At 37.7% G+C, this 18,268-nt stretch overlaps 1 protein-coding gene across 1 annotated transcript in view; it reads right to left on the bottom strand.

Annotated features, from left to right (window-relative positions):
- kcnq3 (potassium voltage-gated channel, KQT-like subfamily, member 3) overlaps window positions 1-16,719 on the bottom strand; it is a 38,383-nt gene extending 21,664 nt beyond the window's left edge. The window contains exons 1-5 of the mRNA XM_060872306.1: window positions 16,533-16,719; window positions 15,935-16,389; window positions 1,566-1,656; window positions 1,126-1,252; window positions 46-218 (exon numbers count right to left, since the gene is read on the bottom strand). Of these exons, the coding sequence (XP_060728289.1) occupies window positions 46-218; window positions 1,126-1,252; window positions 1,566-1,656; window positions 15,935-16,242 (699 nt within the window). The 5' untranslated portion in view covers window positions 16,243-16,389; window positions 16,533-16,719. The remainder of the gene's footprint in view (window positions 1-45; window positions 219-1,125; window positions 1,253-1,565; window positions 1,657-15,934; window positions 16,390-16,532) is intronic.
- Between the last annotated feature and the right edge of the window lie 1,549 nt (window positions 16,720-18,268).

The raw sequence follows: 18,268 nt of genomic DNA, 5'->3' as shown, positions 1-18,268 counted from the left end.
GCCAATTTAGTAGTGGTGTATATGTGATTTCATGTGTTTGTTTACCTTGCTGTGAGCATATATTGCAGACCCCAACAGTTTCCAGGTGCCACCTCGCCTGTCCATGCGCAGCATACGCAGAATCTGCAGAAAGCGCAGGCTCCGTAGAGATGTAGCCAAAACATTTCCCTGGTTTCCTAAAGCAACTACAGGTACTGATGCTAGCAGCACAAAGATATCTGTGCAAACACACAATACCTCTTCTTCATTAATGAGTATGTTTTGCATTAAGGGCTGCATAACTAATTTTACTAGTCAAACTTCCATTAAAAAAAGTTAGTTAGTTAATACCTTAGTGAACCTTGAAAGTATTTTATGTAGTTTTACTTAGTTTGTTTTTACAGCAAAGACAACATCAAAGCACGCATCAAATAACAGCAAATAATCTGCAAATTAGACACAAACTGCAAATTAGATTTCCAGCTTCAATTTTTTTTAAATCATGTACTGTAACACTCTTTAAGGGTATGTCAGACATGGCAGTTAAAGTTAGGTATTAGAATTATGGAATTAAGAATAAAATGATCAGTTGATAATTTAACACTGATCTCAGTAGCAGCTAAAATCAAATGCTATTTTTTCTATATAGCGCTGATCATGATGGTAAATACAATAAAAATACAGATTGTAGAAATCCAAAGGGAACAGATAGGACTGTAAATAAAAGTCCTGTGGACACCATGATATTAAAGTGATAACGTTGCATTAAAGGAAGGAATTTTTCTGAAATATTTTCAGATTACTAAAGTCTGCATTTTTATAGTCAAAAAGGAGTCAAATAGCTCCTAGGAGTGTCTGGGAAATATACTAATCGACTAGTCAACTAGTCTATTCAACCCCTAAAAACATTAAGAATAATGGCATGCAAAATAATTCATTTTAGTCAGGTAAATTTACTTTACCAGGTAATTTTGATCGAGTCCTCACTTGTATAATGTTCATGGTGTAAAAAAACTAAGCAGCAAAAATGTTTTTTTTTTCCCTTGAAGGACTTGAAATCAGAAACAGATTGATGTATAGATCATTTTGCAACAGTATTACTGTAAGTACACAATGTGTGTGTCAGTATGTATCTATTACACTTGCCCAATATACACAGTGGTTTGCGAGCGAATTTGAGGCGTCCTCTCCAACCCTTATATCTACAACGGCATCCTGCTGCCCAGATCCTGAGCACAAACTCACTCCCAAAAATAAAAATAGTGAATGTCTCCTACAGAGAGAGTGAAAGAGAGGTGAAACAGAAAGAAGAGAAAGCAGAAAATGTTAAATAACAAACTGTTTTGTTTTTTTACCAGCATCCCACACACAGCACTATGTATTTCTCGAATCTCAACTGTGTCATCTCCTGCACTAACCTTTCCTTTCGAGAGGTGATTAACTGTGTGTGACGATCTGTAATTATTCTGGGTATACCTTAAGACTATACAATGTTGACTGTACAGTCACTGAACTTCATTGTTACTGAACACACAAAGTAGTTCATATATACACACATACATACAAGTTAACATGCACACACTTACCAGAACCACCAGCCAGTGACCTGAGTCATCTTCATACTCTTTAAATGTTGTCAGAATCGCCAAAATGAGACATGCCAGAACTATCAAAAACCTAGAAACAAAGAATAAAATGTGCCATAAGTTTAAACAAAATTCTTTGTTTCATTAAAGATCACAGCAAAAATTAACCATCTCAGTCAGAAATCATTTTGCACAAACGTTTATTTGGTAGACGTTTGTTGGATTTAGCTGTTTTGAATTGCAAGTACAGTACATCCGTCTCTTTAGTATTCCCTGCAGCATCTCAACCTCAAAACAGATGAAAGTTTACTGCCAAGCCTGCCTAGACAACACCATGAAAAATGAAACCCTGTAAATTTACAACAATGTTCTGATAGCAAGTTGTAAATTTACAGTGCAAGACAATACAAAACTATTTTTACAATATAAAATATTGCTAAATGTATATAACTCTTAAGGCCCTTAACCCTTTCTGCTCCAGGGAAGCCGTATCATGGCTGACCTTGCGCCCTGACTTCAACCTCCAAAGCTGGATAGAAAGAAATTTACTGTGCTGTTATGTATATGTGACAAAAATAAAGGCTTCTTCTTCTTTTTCTTTTTGTATCTATAAAAAGGGGGTGGGTGGTTACATTTATACTTATACATTTATACTAGGACTTCTTCGAGATTTCAGTGAAAATAATAAAGTAGTGGATTTTTTTTAAGGCATGATGAAGCCATATATGCATAGTGAAACATGGAACGTTTACAGTTAAATAATTTAACTTAAATTAACAAATTGTACAAGCTCTCCCCTATGTAAGTAACTATTATGCTTACACAAAACAGTATTAGAACTTGAAACATACTTCTATAATGTGAATTGTATCAGTACTTGAATGAATCCCTGAATAAGAATCACAGTCATTACTTGCACAGTCTGGGGCAATGCATAATGGAGTGATACAAACAATTTCTACTAGTTCTGGAAGGAAAAGCTGTCAGTAAAAAATGTAAGGACATAGATTGGTAAGTTACATATGAACCCATTGTGCTATAAATAAGTGGAAGCCACCTGGGTGTTAAGCCCTTGAGTTAATAAGGATGAACAAGCAAGGACAAGCGTGATAAAGCAGGGGCCTTTTATAGGCTTCACTTGTCAAATCATGGTCATAACATGACAACTGCTATTAGTACTTAGCCAGAGCACATGCAAATGTCCACTAGTTCCAGAGAGAAACCACTGTGGAGATCCTAATCTTTGTTGCAGGACCAATGTTCCATATGTAAACCACAGATCAACAAATAAGAAGCTGTTAAAATAAAATGTTGCAAAATAACAATAATATTTTTTATCTATTAAAGTGTTTTAGACTAGCTAGCAAACTTTAGGGCCAGCTAGGCTAAACTAGTAATATGTATTTTTCACTAAAGTTCACTAAAAACTGGTTATGCCATTTCATCAGGAATACTAAATAAAAATATTTGCCACAAGAGGTTTTTTGCTGTTTCAAGTTCAAGTTTAGTAGATTCAAAGATACTGAAGATTTACTATGTTATTATAATATAGTCATTATATAGTCAGAGTAAAGTCATTTGATACAGTACAATATAAAAGCACTTTAAATTTTCCCAGAATACCAGGCAAGCTACAGTACAGTATCGAACTGTAAACGATAAAGCATCAACCTGTTCTTTATTGGCAGGATGTTGATGGCCCACTTCATTTGCTTTTCTCCCATTTTCAGAGCCTGGGATATATTGGATATATATATATTATATATAATATATATATATATATATATATATATATATATATTATATATATATATATATATATATATATATATATATATATATATATATATATATATATATATATATATATATATATATAATATATATATATATATATATATATATAATATATATATATTATATATATATACTTCATAGTCCTTCAGAAGATATGTGATTAATTTGCATGTGAAATACTATTTCTGACAGACCCCAAAGAGACACCAGATGAGGGAGCCGTTCTCTCAATCTGAAATGAGCAAGTAAAAATTATTTCCTCATTTTACTAAGTACCTCACACTTTACACCCCTTCTACTCTGAATCAGAGTCTCTGTCTTTCAGTCTTTCATAAGACACAGAAGTGTTCAACACAACAGGGTAAGAGAGCTGAAATTCCTGAGAGATTTGCTAACATGAAATTTGCACCAAATATACAATAAAGAAATGAAGAATCAGCACAATGTCACATCAACATACACACAGACACACACGGGTTATAGGCAAATAATGCTGATGTGACTGGAGACTGGACACAAATCATGTCATACTGCAGTGACCCTCTCTTTACAAGTACAGATGAGACACTTTATAACACAGAGGCAAATCCTACTCATCTGACTAGACATATGTAATGAACAACAAATGACCTGCCAAAATTGTAAAGGTAGGGTCTCCGATTTTTGAAAGCCAATGTTGACATATAAAATCACCAAAACAAACACGCCCCTAACCCAAATGGGTCCCACCCCTGTATTGATAGTTCCGCCCACACATACATACGTAACCCAGGCAACTAATGGAAATAAATGTGTCTTTATCATAGCTGAAGGGAATAACAATAAGACTGCAGATAAACAAACAAGCAAAAATGACACACAAGCATAATCATGCAAAGGACGGCATATATTAGTTCTGTGAAACAAAGCAAAACCAACGTTACTCACCTATCGAGAAGGAAAAAAGCAACTTCCTGCTCCTTCAGTTCTCTCCAACGCTTGAAAGCTGATCCTATATTAACACGGGTCCTACTTCTTGCCTTATCGTAAGCCTTTCTTCGCTTTCTTTCTTTGTTTTTATCCTCCATGTCAATGTTAATACCGCTTTCTGCTAATGTCACACATGCACACTGAACACTCTCTCAGGACATATTGACAAGACCCGCCCCTTTCTGCTCATCGGATACACATTTGTTTTGATTTTTGTTTACTTTTCGGCCTGACTCAGTTTTCTGAAGCGTTTCTCAAAAATCGGAGACCCTACCTTTAACATGGCAGCACTTAACTGATGAACACAACACATTTGCACAACAAAATGTGCATCATACTTTGTGCACTTACATACGGCAGCAAAAGACAGAAAACTGTCGTACCATTTATAAGTATGCATGGGTCTGCCACATCTATGTCTCATGGTTGTTGTTCTCATGCAGGATTAGCTTACAAGACCTTACATACCTATCTCAAGCAGTGATCTCTAACTACTGGTGTTGCTGTTGCATTCATTTGCTAAATGCACATTACCTTTCACAGACAATTAACGTGATTGGATGATTGTGCATTAGGGTAATAGAATGTGATCACAAATGTTAGAAAAGCCACTTTAATGTTCATGTGCAAGAACAAACAGACAAATAAACATAAAAATATGCAAACAACGAAGAAAAAGAAACATTTATCTTCTGAATTACAAAATAGCAATGCACTGTGGTCTAGGAATAAAATCAATATAAATTAGGAGTATTGTTAACATAAAACAATGAAAAGCCATCTGGTGTAAACTGCATCCACTTTCAGTTAATACAAATATGAATACAGAAATAGATTTGGGGCACTAAATAAAAGCTTCTCCTTCTACTTTCGGCTTTTCCCGTTATGGGAATCATCTGTTTACACCTTTCCTCTGAATCAACTCTTTCCTCTGCATTATCTACTCTCACACCAATTAATTTCACATGCTTTATCACATCTATGTATCTCCTCTTTGGCCATCCTCCTGACCTCTTACCTGGCAGCTCCATCTCCAACATCCTTCTGCCTCTGTACATGGCCAAACCATCTCAATCTAGCTTCTCTGATCTTGTCCCCAAAACAGTCAACCTGAGCTGTCCTTCTAATGTGCTCGTTCCTAATCCTGTCCATCCTTGTCACTCCTAAAGAGAATCTCAACAACTCCTCCATCTCTGCCTCATGTATTTTCCTCACTGCTACAGTCTTTAACCCATACAATAACCTATAGCTGGTCTACTGTCTTGTTCACCTTTCTGTTGCTTCTTGCTGAGACTTTTCTGTCACACAACACTCCTAACACTTTTCTCCACCCATTTCAACCCGCCTACATTTGCCTCTTCACCTCTTTTAAACACACGCCGCTGCACTGGATTCCAGCACCTTCTTGACCTCAGCCCCCTGTAACCTCACTGTTTTACCTCTTTCCCTCTCGTTCAAACACATGTATTCTGTCTTACTTTCATTATTCTTCTTTCCAGAGCCGGCTTCCACCATTCCAGGTGTTCCTCCACCTTCTTTCTACTCTCACTACAGATCACAATGTCATCTGCAAACATCATTGTCCATGGAGATTCCTGTCTGACTTCATCTGTCAACCTGTCCATCACCATAGCAAACAAAAAGGGACTTAAATCCGATCCTTGATATAGCCCCACCTACACCTTGAACTCCTCTGTCTGACCTACAGCACTGCTGTCATACATATTCTGAACTACTCTGATGTACTTCACTGCCACACCTGACATCCTCATACAGTTCCATAGCTCCTCTCTCAGCACCCTATCATACACTTCACTATAAATCCATAAAATCACAGTGCAGCTCCTTCTGACCATTTCTGTACTTCTCCATTAACAATCTCAGAGCAAAAATTGCATCAATAGTCATCTTTCTGGGCATGAAGCCATACTGCTGCTCACAAATACCCACTTCCTTTCTTAGCCTAGCTTCCCATTCTCTTTTATTATAGCTTCATTGTGTGTCTCATCAACTTTATACCTTTGTAGTTTCTACAACTCTGCACATCACCCTTATTCTTAAAGATCGGCACTAGAAAACTTCTCAGAACACTTCTTCCATCTTCTCACTTTCTAAAATCCTGTTAAATAATCTAGATAGAAACTTCACTGCTGTATCTCCTAGACACTTCCACACCTCACAGGTATTTCATCTGGACCAACAGCATTTCCACTTTTGATTAACCTTAGAGCCTTCCTCACCTCAGCCTTTCATATCTTTTCATATCTCTTCCTCACTTTTTTCCCTCTCATTTTTTCCCCTCTCATTCATCAGCTCCTCAAAATACTCCTTCCATCTGCTCTACACCCTCTCCTCAGCTGTTAGCACCTTTCCATCAATATCTTTAATCACTCTTATCTGTTGCAGAGCCTTCCCATCTCTATGTCTCTGTCTCAATAATATGTACAAGTCCTTCTCTCCTTCCCTTGTGTCTAACCTGGCATACAACTCATTTTATGCTTTCTGTTTGGCTTTATCCTGCCTAATTTCTTTGGTCCATTCTAAGTCTCACTTCTGTTTAGCTAGCCTCTTCCTATGCTGTCCTGTACTTCCTCATTCCACCTAGGACACACCTAGAACCCTCCTCCCTGTCTCCCTGATTACTTCTGCTGTAGTTAACCAGTCATCTGAAAGCTCTTCCCTGACCACCCAAAGCCTGACTAAGCTTCTGTCTGAACTCCTTACAACATTCCACCACTAAGAAGACAAAAAGAATTTTTATCTTTCCTCTCCTCTTCTTCCTGACCACCAGAGACATCTTACACCACCATACGATGCTGTCTGAATACACTGTCTCTTACCACTACCTTGCAGTCTCTAATCCCTCTCAGAATGCCTCTTTTACAGATAATGTAATTTACCTTCTTACTTCTACCTCCACTTTTATATGTAAAGTCTATGTTTCTTCCTCTTCTGGAAATAAGTGTTAAATACAGACATTTTCATCCGCTTAGAAAATTCCACCACCATCTGTCCTTCTAGGTTCCTGTCCTTAACACCAAACCTGCCCATCGCCTCCTCACCTCTGTTCCCCTGACCAACATGCCCGTTGAAGTCTGCTCCAATCGATACTCTCTCCCATCTGGAAATACTCACTATCGCTTAATCTAACTCAATCCAGAATCTGACCTTCTCTTCTAACTCACAGCCTACTTTTGGAGCATAGCCACTGACCACATTCAACATCACCCCTTCAATTTCTAACTTCAAACTGATTACCCTGTCTGACACTCTTTTCACGTCTAAAACATTCCTCACAAACTCATTCTTCAGGTTCACTCCGACCCCATTTCTCTTCCTGTCCACACCATAATAAATCAGTTTGTATCCCCCTCCAATACCACATACTTTGCTCCACTTCCACCTGGTCTCCTGCACACACAAAAAACTCTCCATCATGTCCGCCAGCTCTTTACCTTTCCCTGTCATTGTACCAATGTTAAAAGTCCCTATTCTCAGACCTATACTCCTGCCTTTCCTCTTCTCTCTCTGTCTACGAACCCTTCTCCCACCTTTCCTTCCTCGACCAACAGTAGTACAATTTCCTCCAGCAACCTCGACCAATCAGGTATGGAATTCCCACTGACAATTTGCATGATTAAAATTGGCAAGTTTTACGCCTGATGCCCTTCCCTCTCTATTTATTCGGGCCTGGGACCGAAACCTATACTGGCTTGCAACCCCTGTGGCTAGATTGGGCACTAATTAAATAAATACAGAAATTGACTTTTTCATTTTAAATGTCAAAGGGGAAAAATAAATAATCAGGATAAAAGGTTGTTTTCTTTTTTAAACTTTTTTTCTTTACCCTATCACATTCCAGATGCCAGCTGAAAAGGGTGATGGCTAAAATAATATGCTTCCTCCAATACATATGGTGCAAACCACCGCATCTGTTCAAAATGCTGATCACAGGGCAGTGAAACACACTTGGAGGAAAGTAAAACCAGCCCTGTATTGTATACACAAGTACACAGTCACCTCTGATTGGCTACTGTCCATCTTCTCATCTGACATTAGTACCTCACTAGTACTTCTATGACTAAATGGGCAAATCTCCACAGCTACCTAGCAAATCTAGTGGAAAGCCTTCCCGAGACACAGAGGCTATTATAACAACAAAAGGACAAAATCTAAAATGGAATGTGCAGAAAGCACACATGGATGTGTTAGTAAGTCCACGATCTTTTGGCCATAGAGTATATTTATTATTGCATATTTTTTAAGGGAACCTTAATATAAAAGAATTTACCCAGAAAAATATGTATTTTAATAAATGAATTTATATTTTATATATAATTCTACATATTTATTTATTTTTAAAGTCAAAATTACTACACCACCCTGTTAGATACAGTATATTTGTTTATAGTTAAACATATCTGTAAAAGAACTCATCAAAGGCATCCAGCATCTAGCAGAGTAGCACCTCGTTTATGATTTTCTTGTAAATTTGTGTAAATTTGTTACTCACAGTGTGTTGTCATAGTGAAAAGAGAATACAGTATAGTAGCTAGAAAAAAATTCTTTCTCCAGAATTAACTTTAATTAACTTGAATTTAAATTCATTCATTCATTCATTTTCTACCGCTTATCCGAACTACCTCGGGTCACGGGGCATCTCATGGGGCATCAAGGCAGGATACACCCTAGACGGAGTGCCAACCCATCACAGGGCACACACACTCATTCACTCACGCAATCACACACTACGGACAATTTTCCAGAGATGCCAATCAACCTACCATGCATGTCTTTGGACCGGGGGAAGAAACCGGAGTACCCGGAGGAAACCCCGAGGCACGGGGAGAACATGCAAACTCCACACACACAAGGCGGAGGCGGGAATCGAACCCCCAACCCTGGAGGTGTGAGGCGAATGTGCTAACCACTAAGCCACCGTGAATTTGAATTTAAATTATTCAAGTTAATTAAAGTTATTATTAGAATTTGCATTCTAACACTCTCTTTGTCAATTTTCTTTGACAATACAGCAACTCTAAGCTACGACTTTAAGTCTTCACCAGTGTTCATAGTCCCCTTGTTGTTCTGTGCAACACGTAGTTTGTACTTTAGGGTGAATGTTTTGAAATAATAAATAAGGATTTGCATGTGATGAACATCTCTCTCTCTTTCTCTCTCTCTCTCTCTCTCTCTCTCTCTCTCTCTCTCTCTCTCTCGCAGACCATTTAGCTTGGAAAAAAGCTCTTAAGCACTTAAGGTACCATTAGATGTTATTAAAGAGGTGAAAGCTAAAAGCACCTGTATATGTTTCAGATGATTTCCTGGAACTGCAACTTACAACTGTGTGTGATTGTATGTGCAGAAAGGTTTAAATATGTCTTAGCATATACAATAGAGTGGTATGAAAGTGTTGGCCCCTTTCCTGATTTAATTTTTTTGCACGTTTGTAACACTTTAATGTTTCAGATCATCAAACAAATTGAAATATTAATCAAAGATAACAAAAGTAAACACAACCTGCAGTTTATAAATGAAGGTTTTTATTATTAAAGACAAAATCAAGAAGGTGGCAAACACTTTTTCAAACCACTGTAACTGTATCTTAATTTCTATTTGGAATTTGCAGATAACTATTTTTACTGTTGATAATTAGTTCATGATAATCGCATTATTAGACATTGCAAAGTATGTATTTATATATGATAAAATGTGGTAGTTTTTAACACCTAAGCTTTTTTATTTTTATTTCTTGTTCGAACAGTTGCAAGCCTTGTCTAAGTTTGATTACATTACATTACATTTACAGCATTTGGCAGACGCCCTTATATCCAGAGCAACGTACAGAAGTGCTTAAATCTCTAGCATTGGATACATTAATGCTGGTTCACTAGGTTACATACTTAAGATACCATGAGTTTAAAACATTGTTAAAAGTTACAATGAAAAAGTTTCAAAGTTGTTGTGTTTTTTTTTGTTTGTTTTTTTTTAAATGCAAAAAATAGGGAAAGAAGTGCTAGTTGAAGTGTTTCCTGAATAAGTAGGTCTTCAACCGTCGTTTGAAAATAGCCAGTGACTCAGCTGTCCGGACCTCTAGACATGACTAAGCATACTATTACTAAGCTTTAGAAATCAGATTGTTTACTCAAACCAAGCATCCCAGATTTTTAATGCACAATAACAGTTTGGTGTAAAGACTGTTGAATGGTTGATCAGGTTCAGTAGAAATTCCTGATTTGAATAGTCTTTAGCTGCTTGTTTTCTGAAAGTAATGTGGTGAAATATTTTACTGACAGACAATTATGTGTAGAGTAAGATATGTTGGATTTGTTTTCTTTATTCATTCTAGGTTTAAAGCAACTGAAAATCTTTGTTAGAATTAGCAATTTAACTCCTCTCAAATTTGAAATTTTCAATGATATTGCCAATAACTTATTATCGTATTTCTTACTGATTCATTCATCACTGATTCATCTTTACAAATTGTTGCTTCTTCATTTTCCATGAATCAGCTTTCCATGATTTTCTATAACTGCTGTCTCAAAGACCGCTTAAGCAAGTTCTTATCTATTTTTTTACTATAGTGGCTGTAAGTATGACAGATTCTGAAATGGCTCCCTGTGCCCACATGTGGCTTAAAAAATGCCTTAAATTAAGTATTATGTACATTTAAAAATGATATATTATTTCTAATACATTTATTTCAGTCTGTAAAATTATTTTACATTTGAAAGATCTTGTAATTGTCAGATTTTATAAATAAAAAGAAACAAAATATAAAGAAATGAACAGACATATTTTAATACAATCTTAATATCTGCTTATTTATAACTGCTGCTGTCTGTTGATTTATTTCTTTGCTCTCACCTCTCCCTCTGCAATCACTCACTTTGTGTGTGTGTGTGTGAGTGATATGTTTGTTCTTGTCTAGTAGACTTATCAAGTGGGTTGTGAAATTTAATAACATGTCCCATTCAGTGTGAAAGCTTCTATTACAGTATAACAGCTCATACTAACTACACTTAATGCAGATACTGTACCCCTGCATAGTTTCTATGGTAACACTGAAAAACAAGGCTGAAGTAGCATTTATATACACAGGCAGAAGAATGTTGCATCTCTCTCTCTCTCTCTCTCTCTCTCTCTCTCTCTCTCTCTCTCTCTCTCTCTCTTGCTCTATGTGTGTGTATGTGTGTATGTGTGTGTCTATGGCCTGATAGCCTGGGCTCTAAACGCATACAAACAAAACATACAATGACATCATAATCAGGATGCACAATGATATAATCATACTCTAAAGGCTTAGTTTAAGATATATTAGTATCCTTCGTTTAGTATGCCACATACTGCAAGAATTTATGGGTTTAAGCTACAAAGCATACCTGAGTTTGGACAGAAATTACATACCTCACTTAGACACATACATTGAAAAAATATTGAAATATTAGGCATATATCCATTCTATCCCTACATCACCAGAGACACATTTGCATGTCTTGTAGGTTGAATAATTTTAATATCTTTTAGTGGTAGATCTAATTTGGAATAGTTGCTCAGCAACAGACGACACTTTACTGCATATAACTGTACCATCCTTCCAAAGCAAAAAATCAAACACACACACATGCTTTAGTAGCACACAGTGCAGAGACACAAATTCATAAGCATCTCAATTTTATGTGTCCTTATGCCCATGTATGTTTGTCAAAGGGCACTGGAACAGCCCTCCTCCACTCCAAGTGGAAATGTTACCGTGGCAACATGTCACATGACTGGACTTAAGAAGCATGAACAACTACTGTGTGTGTGTGTGTGTGTGTGTGTGTGTGTGTGTGTGTGTGTGTGTGTGTGTGTGTGTGTGTATGAGAGAGAGAGAGAGAGAGAGAGAGAGAGAGAGAGAGAGAGAGAGAGAGAGAGAGAGAGAGAGAGAGAGAGAGAGAGAGAGAGAGAGAGAGAGAGAGAGAGAGACATGGGGCATCAAAGTATAAGGCACTTAGAGTCGGATGAAGTGTATCACATTTCTGATTAAAAACATGTCCAGAACAGACTATGAACAGACTATGTGTAACTTTAGGCATACAGACACATATCCCAAGCTGTTTTTGGGTACATGTTGTATTCATTCTCTATTCTTGACACAACATACTGCTGCAATAAATAAGGAATCACCATGTGCTTGTGAGAATGCTAGGTAATGTCATTTTAAATTGGAAAAGCAAAGAAGTTCCCAACTGTAATTATAGACTCTTAATGTATGCCTGTGTTGACTTGGTATGTTTGCACTTAGGGTGCTTGTAATTAGCCCATTTCACAACAGTACAATATTATTATTAGTGCTTGGAAATAACATACATTATCCTGCACTTCTGGTTAGGTGCCAAACTGCATTTTGTTGACTTGTACTTGTACATGTGTAATGACAATAAAGTGGAAACTAATCTAATCTAATCTATCACGTATTTCACTAGAGTACTGTCACTGCTATCTGTATGATACAACGGTCTCACCATAACAGTTTTCATTTCATTCATTCATTCATTCATTCATTCATTCATTCATTCATTCATTCATTCCTCATTAGTAACTGCTTTATCCCACTAGGCACTCTTATTAAATAAACAGTAGTGTGTACATACACAGATTTTTATGAAGCGTGAAGAATTCCTACCTTCTAGATTGTAAGACAGTATATAATCCTCTATTAAATTATTGGAAGAGCAAGGCCAATTTGTGTTTGAGATCAAAAAATGGGTTAGATTTTTTTTTTTCATAAAAAACCTGCCCAACTGCCAGTGAACACCTCAACCACCATGTCTGTGCCATGTCATCTTTTGTTTACCAATAGATAACACTGAATATTACACATTTCTTCTGTCTCTGCATGGTTCTTTGGCAATCTCTTCCCTGAATTTAGCTTAGTGATAGCGGCAGCAGTGCTCAGGCTTTGAACCCGAAAATACTAACATCTCCTCTTCAGGACAGGGTGATTGACTTGGCCCATCTAAAACATTCCATAACAACATTCCATTCCCCCCCCCCCTATCAAGTGCTTTGTTGTGTGAGCGGTGTGTTTTGTGTTGGTTGTGTGCATTCCTCTAGAAATTGCTAGACATCACCCAAGATAGCACCGCAGGTGGCTGCCTCTGTGTGTTGGTGTGCTTTGTTTTGTTATGTTATGTCTTTTAAAACGTGTTTTTTAGTATTGACCAGAGAAGAGCTCATGAATATAAGGGAAACAATCAATATGGATTTATCACATATCTGTCTGTTTCTCACACTGACCACTATGCACATCCTGCATTAGTGTATAATTCATTTCTCTATTTTTGTTTACATCCAATTGCTTGTTTTTTTGTAAATCTTTATTATTCTTATTCTTATTATTATTATTATTATTATTATTATTATTATTATTATTATTATATTTTTTATTTTTAGAACCTTTGTTTCTTATATTTATGCTTCTTGTCTATTATTAATATGCACCAACACACCAAGACAAATTCCTGTACATGTAGATCCTACAGTACCTGGCACTAAACCTGATACTGATTCTGAATTTAAACTTTCTTTAGACATTTGAATTCATTCTGCTGCTGTAATAAGGGATGTATTGGGATGTGGTGGCTTAGTGGTTGCCGCGAAGGACTGCTGATTGGAAAGCCATGAGGTTGAATCCCAGGTCCAACAAGTGTCCACCAAGGGCACTGCTGGGCCCTTGAACAAGGTCCTTAACCTTCAATTGCTCAGTTGTATAAAAAATGAGATAAAAAAAAAAAAAGTTTTTTGTTAACATTTATTGTTTTATATTTATATATAAAACAATAAAACATTTATTGTCACAAACTAATAATTCTGGAAGGTGCTAATTTTTCTCACCTGGTTTGTGAATATTGCTTTAATTTTTAAAAAATAACTGTGTATGTGCACACGTTTTTTTTTTCTATGTCATAAACACACCATAGGGAGAGTGACTAGTAGATAAAGTTATTTGAAATTCTGCATAAATACATGTTAGAGTTTATGGAACTTTAGTCTCCAGTGGGCAAAAAAATGGTAACCAAGCTAAAACATTACTGTTGGTACATAATAGATAGAAATATAAACATTATTGTAAATTATATTGCATTAAGCTAATTTTGATGTTTGTTCAGATTATTATTATTATTATTATTATTATTATTATTATTATTAGTAGTAGTAGTAGTAGTAGTAGTAGTAGTAGTAGTAGTAGTAGTCGTAGTAGTAGTAGTAGTAGTAGTATTTAATCCCCTATCCCACTCTCCCTATCATGCAACATGAGTTGCATAATTCATTTAAGTTGTTTTTATATATACTGCCTGCCCAGAAAAAGCTCATCACCTGGATCTAGCTATGAAAAAAAAAAAAAAAAGGATTTCAGTGGATATTTACTGCAGTGATTAATATGTTTCAACTGGAAACAAAAAATGTTACTCTGGTTCAGAGAGGTCAAATTATTGGCCTTCAACAAGCAAAGAAAACAACTAAGGAGATTGCTGAAACTACCAAAATTGGGTTATGAATGGTCCAATGCATTAAAGGTCCTAAATCAAATCGTAACAATACAATCGTAGAAGTCCAAAGTTATGTTTAATAGAGAAAGTAAGAGCATTTCCACACAAACTCTGTAAAGGGAACTCAAGGGACTGGGACTTAACAGCTGTGTAGCCTTTAGAATACCACTTATCAGAGAGACTAACTGAAAAAAGGCTTAGATTGGCTAGGAAGCATAAAGATTTGACTCTGCAGCAATGGAAAAAAGTCATGTGGTCAAGTCATCTTAAAATCATCTCCTCTCTGATCCTCTGTAATGAAGCACTTCTAATTAACCAGAGCAAACATACATTTAGGCTCCCTGTGTGTGTGTCTGTGTGTGTGTGTGTGTGTGTGTGTGTGTGTGTGTGTGTGTGTGTGTGTGTGTGTGGTGCATTTATTAAAAGGATCACTTACATAATTACTTTTCATGCTTTTGTGCTTTATAGCATATTAACAATCACTAATCGACATCCTCTCGCTCATCACTCTCTCTCTCTTTCTCTCTCTCTCTATACATACATATATATATAAGGTCGCTTGCTCGGGTTTTCATTTCAGCACCATGGACAGCAATTAAGGTACAGTACGGTAGATTGAGTTATTAAGATGATATTTAGAAGTCAGGCCATTTACTTTCCATTTTAGCTTATAATATATTTTTTTATTAAGTATGTCCACCCAGTCTGTGCATACACAAACAGACTATATCTAGAACAACGAGTTTTTCAGTTTCTTCCTCTTGGACAACCCTTAATGGTTCAACGGAGCTATTTACAACATAGGTTTATATAGAAGTTCAATATAGCTATTTACTACGTAGATACATAGAAGTTATAATGTGCTGAATTCCTTCAGAATATGGAGCTGTAACTTGGCTAATCTTTGCGTAATTTAAGCAGTTTAATGCACAGCAAACCTAGAAGTACACAAGACTATGTACGGGTGTGCACGTATGGTAACACTATCTCTCTTCTCGCTCGATCAAGTTAGATTTAAGGTGAAAAAAGGTTTGATGTTTGTGTGCTTCGGGCATTGGAAGTGCTTACACAAATGCGTGGTAAAGAAGAGCCCATCCCCGCGGTCTCTCTAGGGCATCGTAGATGAGATTCTGGATGCGGCGCTTCCGGATGTTGTTCCTCTTCACGGGCCGCGTGTAGCCGATAGGCGTCTTGGCCAAAAGGCCAAAGTTCTGCGAACCTCGTTTAAATTCCGCTTGCCTGGGCGAGCTGGCGAGCAGTAGCGCGCCGTCCCGCTCGTGGCTTGTGCATGTCTCGAGCTCCCCGGCCACGGCGTCTTTCCGCCGCTCGCGTGAGTCCTGGGCGCCGTTAGCGCCATTTCTCGACCTGAGCCCCATGTTCACTGCTGTAGAGCGTCGGCGGCGAGCGTGTGCAAGTGCATGATGAGGCGCATGCCATGATCCGTGCAAGAGGGCGTGAGCCCCTTTATTTGCGGTTGGTCATTCCAGGATCCTGATGGAGGAGAGATGCGTGATGCGTATCGGCTGAGGACAGAAAGCCAACGCCTGTCAAACAACCCCCAACACGCAAAGATAAACAGAGAGACAGCGCTAAGGGGAAAATCACACCACAATATCACACCACATTCGCGAGACTGATACGTAACAAAGAAAAAATAAGAACTCACACACGGCCACAAGAAACAATGAGTCGAACCCGTAGACAAAGATCAGTGTCACGAATATTCATTACCAAGACGTAATACATAAAGACGTACGCTATACACAAGACCGAGATCAAAACGCGATCGCTCCCGACGAAGCATGCCTCTTGAATTTCACCTCCGTTACGCGCCACTAGTGCTGAAAAAGACACACGACCCGGAGGGAGCCGTAGGAGAGGCGCGAAACACGGAACGTCACGTGGCACTCTTCTGACGTACGCATCTTTGTAGTCCGAGGCGCGTACGACTGCTACAAGTGAAGGGGTTCTTCACGTTCTCTGCTGATTTTTAGGAGGTTAACATCGCTGGGCTCAGAGGATCTAACCCTCCGTGACTTTAAAAGACTGGTATTATAATTTGAAGAAGAATCATTCACATGGTTTAATTTTGGTATTAATAAACATATAACACCATTTTACATTGATTAGCCCTAATATTATCCTTGCCATCAATTTGACCCCATTCGATGTCTTACGTCCAAAAATAAATGATTGACATGATATGTTTTCAATGCCCTGTACACATTTTGAAGAATCAGTGTTCTTTGGGGTCAGTTTGAATCACGGGCTGTTTTAGCTGTATAAAACATACAGTAAGAAAAAAAAAATGTCATACATCTGTCCTGGATGTTTTGGATAGTAATTAAGGTCACATGCAATTTTATAATCTTCAAGAGACTGCCCTCTGCTTTAAAACCCTAACCTAACATATCCATACCTGTAGTATTGCAAGAGCCACTGAGACTTCACATGACATATGAGGTGAGAGGAAAACATAAGTTCCACAAAAACACTGATTTTCTCAAGAGAAATACGCTCTTAGTTTTGACCTTATTGTTGTCTTGCAACCACCAGCAGACACATTACATTCCAAATATTAAAATTTATTGTGATTTCTCTCCGGTGGCTTAGTGGTTAGCACGTTTGCCTCACACCTCCAGGGTTGGGTGTTCGATTCCCGCCTCCGCCTTGTGTGTGTGGAGTTTGCATGTTCTCCCCGTGCCTCTGGGGTTTCCTCCGGGTACTCCGGTTTCCTCCACCGGTCCAAAGACATACATGGTAGGTTGATTGGCATCTCTGGAAAATTGTCCGTAGTGTGTGATTGCATGAGTGAATGAGAGTGTGTGTGTGTTCCCTGCGATGGGTTTGCACTCCATCCAGGGTGTATCCTGCCTTGATGCCCGATGATGCCTGAGATAGGCACAGGCTCCCTGTGACCCGAGGTAGTACGGATAAGCGGTAGAAAATGAGTGAGTGAGAGAGTGATTCCTCTCCATTTGAATGACAGGGTAGAGGTGATGCTACAGTAATTTCATCAAAATGGTTCCAGGCCCCAGCAAATATGCTGTCAGCCATGTCTAAGATGTATAATGAAATCTTAGATGTTAGCTCTTCGTAACAGCATCAACTGAAAAGCATATACTTGAGATGACACCCGAGAAGGGCTATATTTCCAGCCACATTGTCTCTAATGACTTTTCATGTTTTCTCCCGTTATACACTATAATGACATAGAAACAAGGCAAGGCTGATGAGAGCATGACAAACTCAAAAACATTTTGGGATATATGGTCCAGTATCGCATAGGTCCAGTGATGACATCATTTTATGGTGATTTGTAAATTTTCCCATAGTTGCACAATAGGTATTCTGGATATATAAGCAGATGAGGTGGTGGGGTGGGTGGGGATTTTTTGTTTT

Source organism: Tachysurus vachellii, chromosome 1, assembly GCF_030014155.1.
Source record: "Tachysurus vachellii isolate PV-2020 chromosome 1, HZAU_Pvac_v1, whole genome shotgun sequence".
Lineage (NCBI taxonomy): Eukaryota > Metazoa > Chordata > Actinopteri > Siluriformes > Bagridae > Tachysurus > Tachysurus vachellii.
Note: the sequence above shows the minus strand (reverse complement) of the source record. Positions and strands in the feature narration are given on the sequence as shown.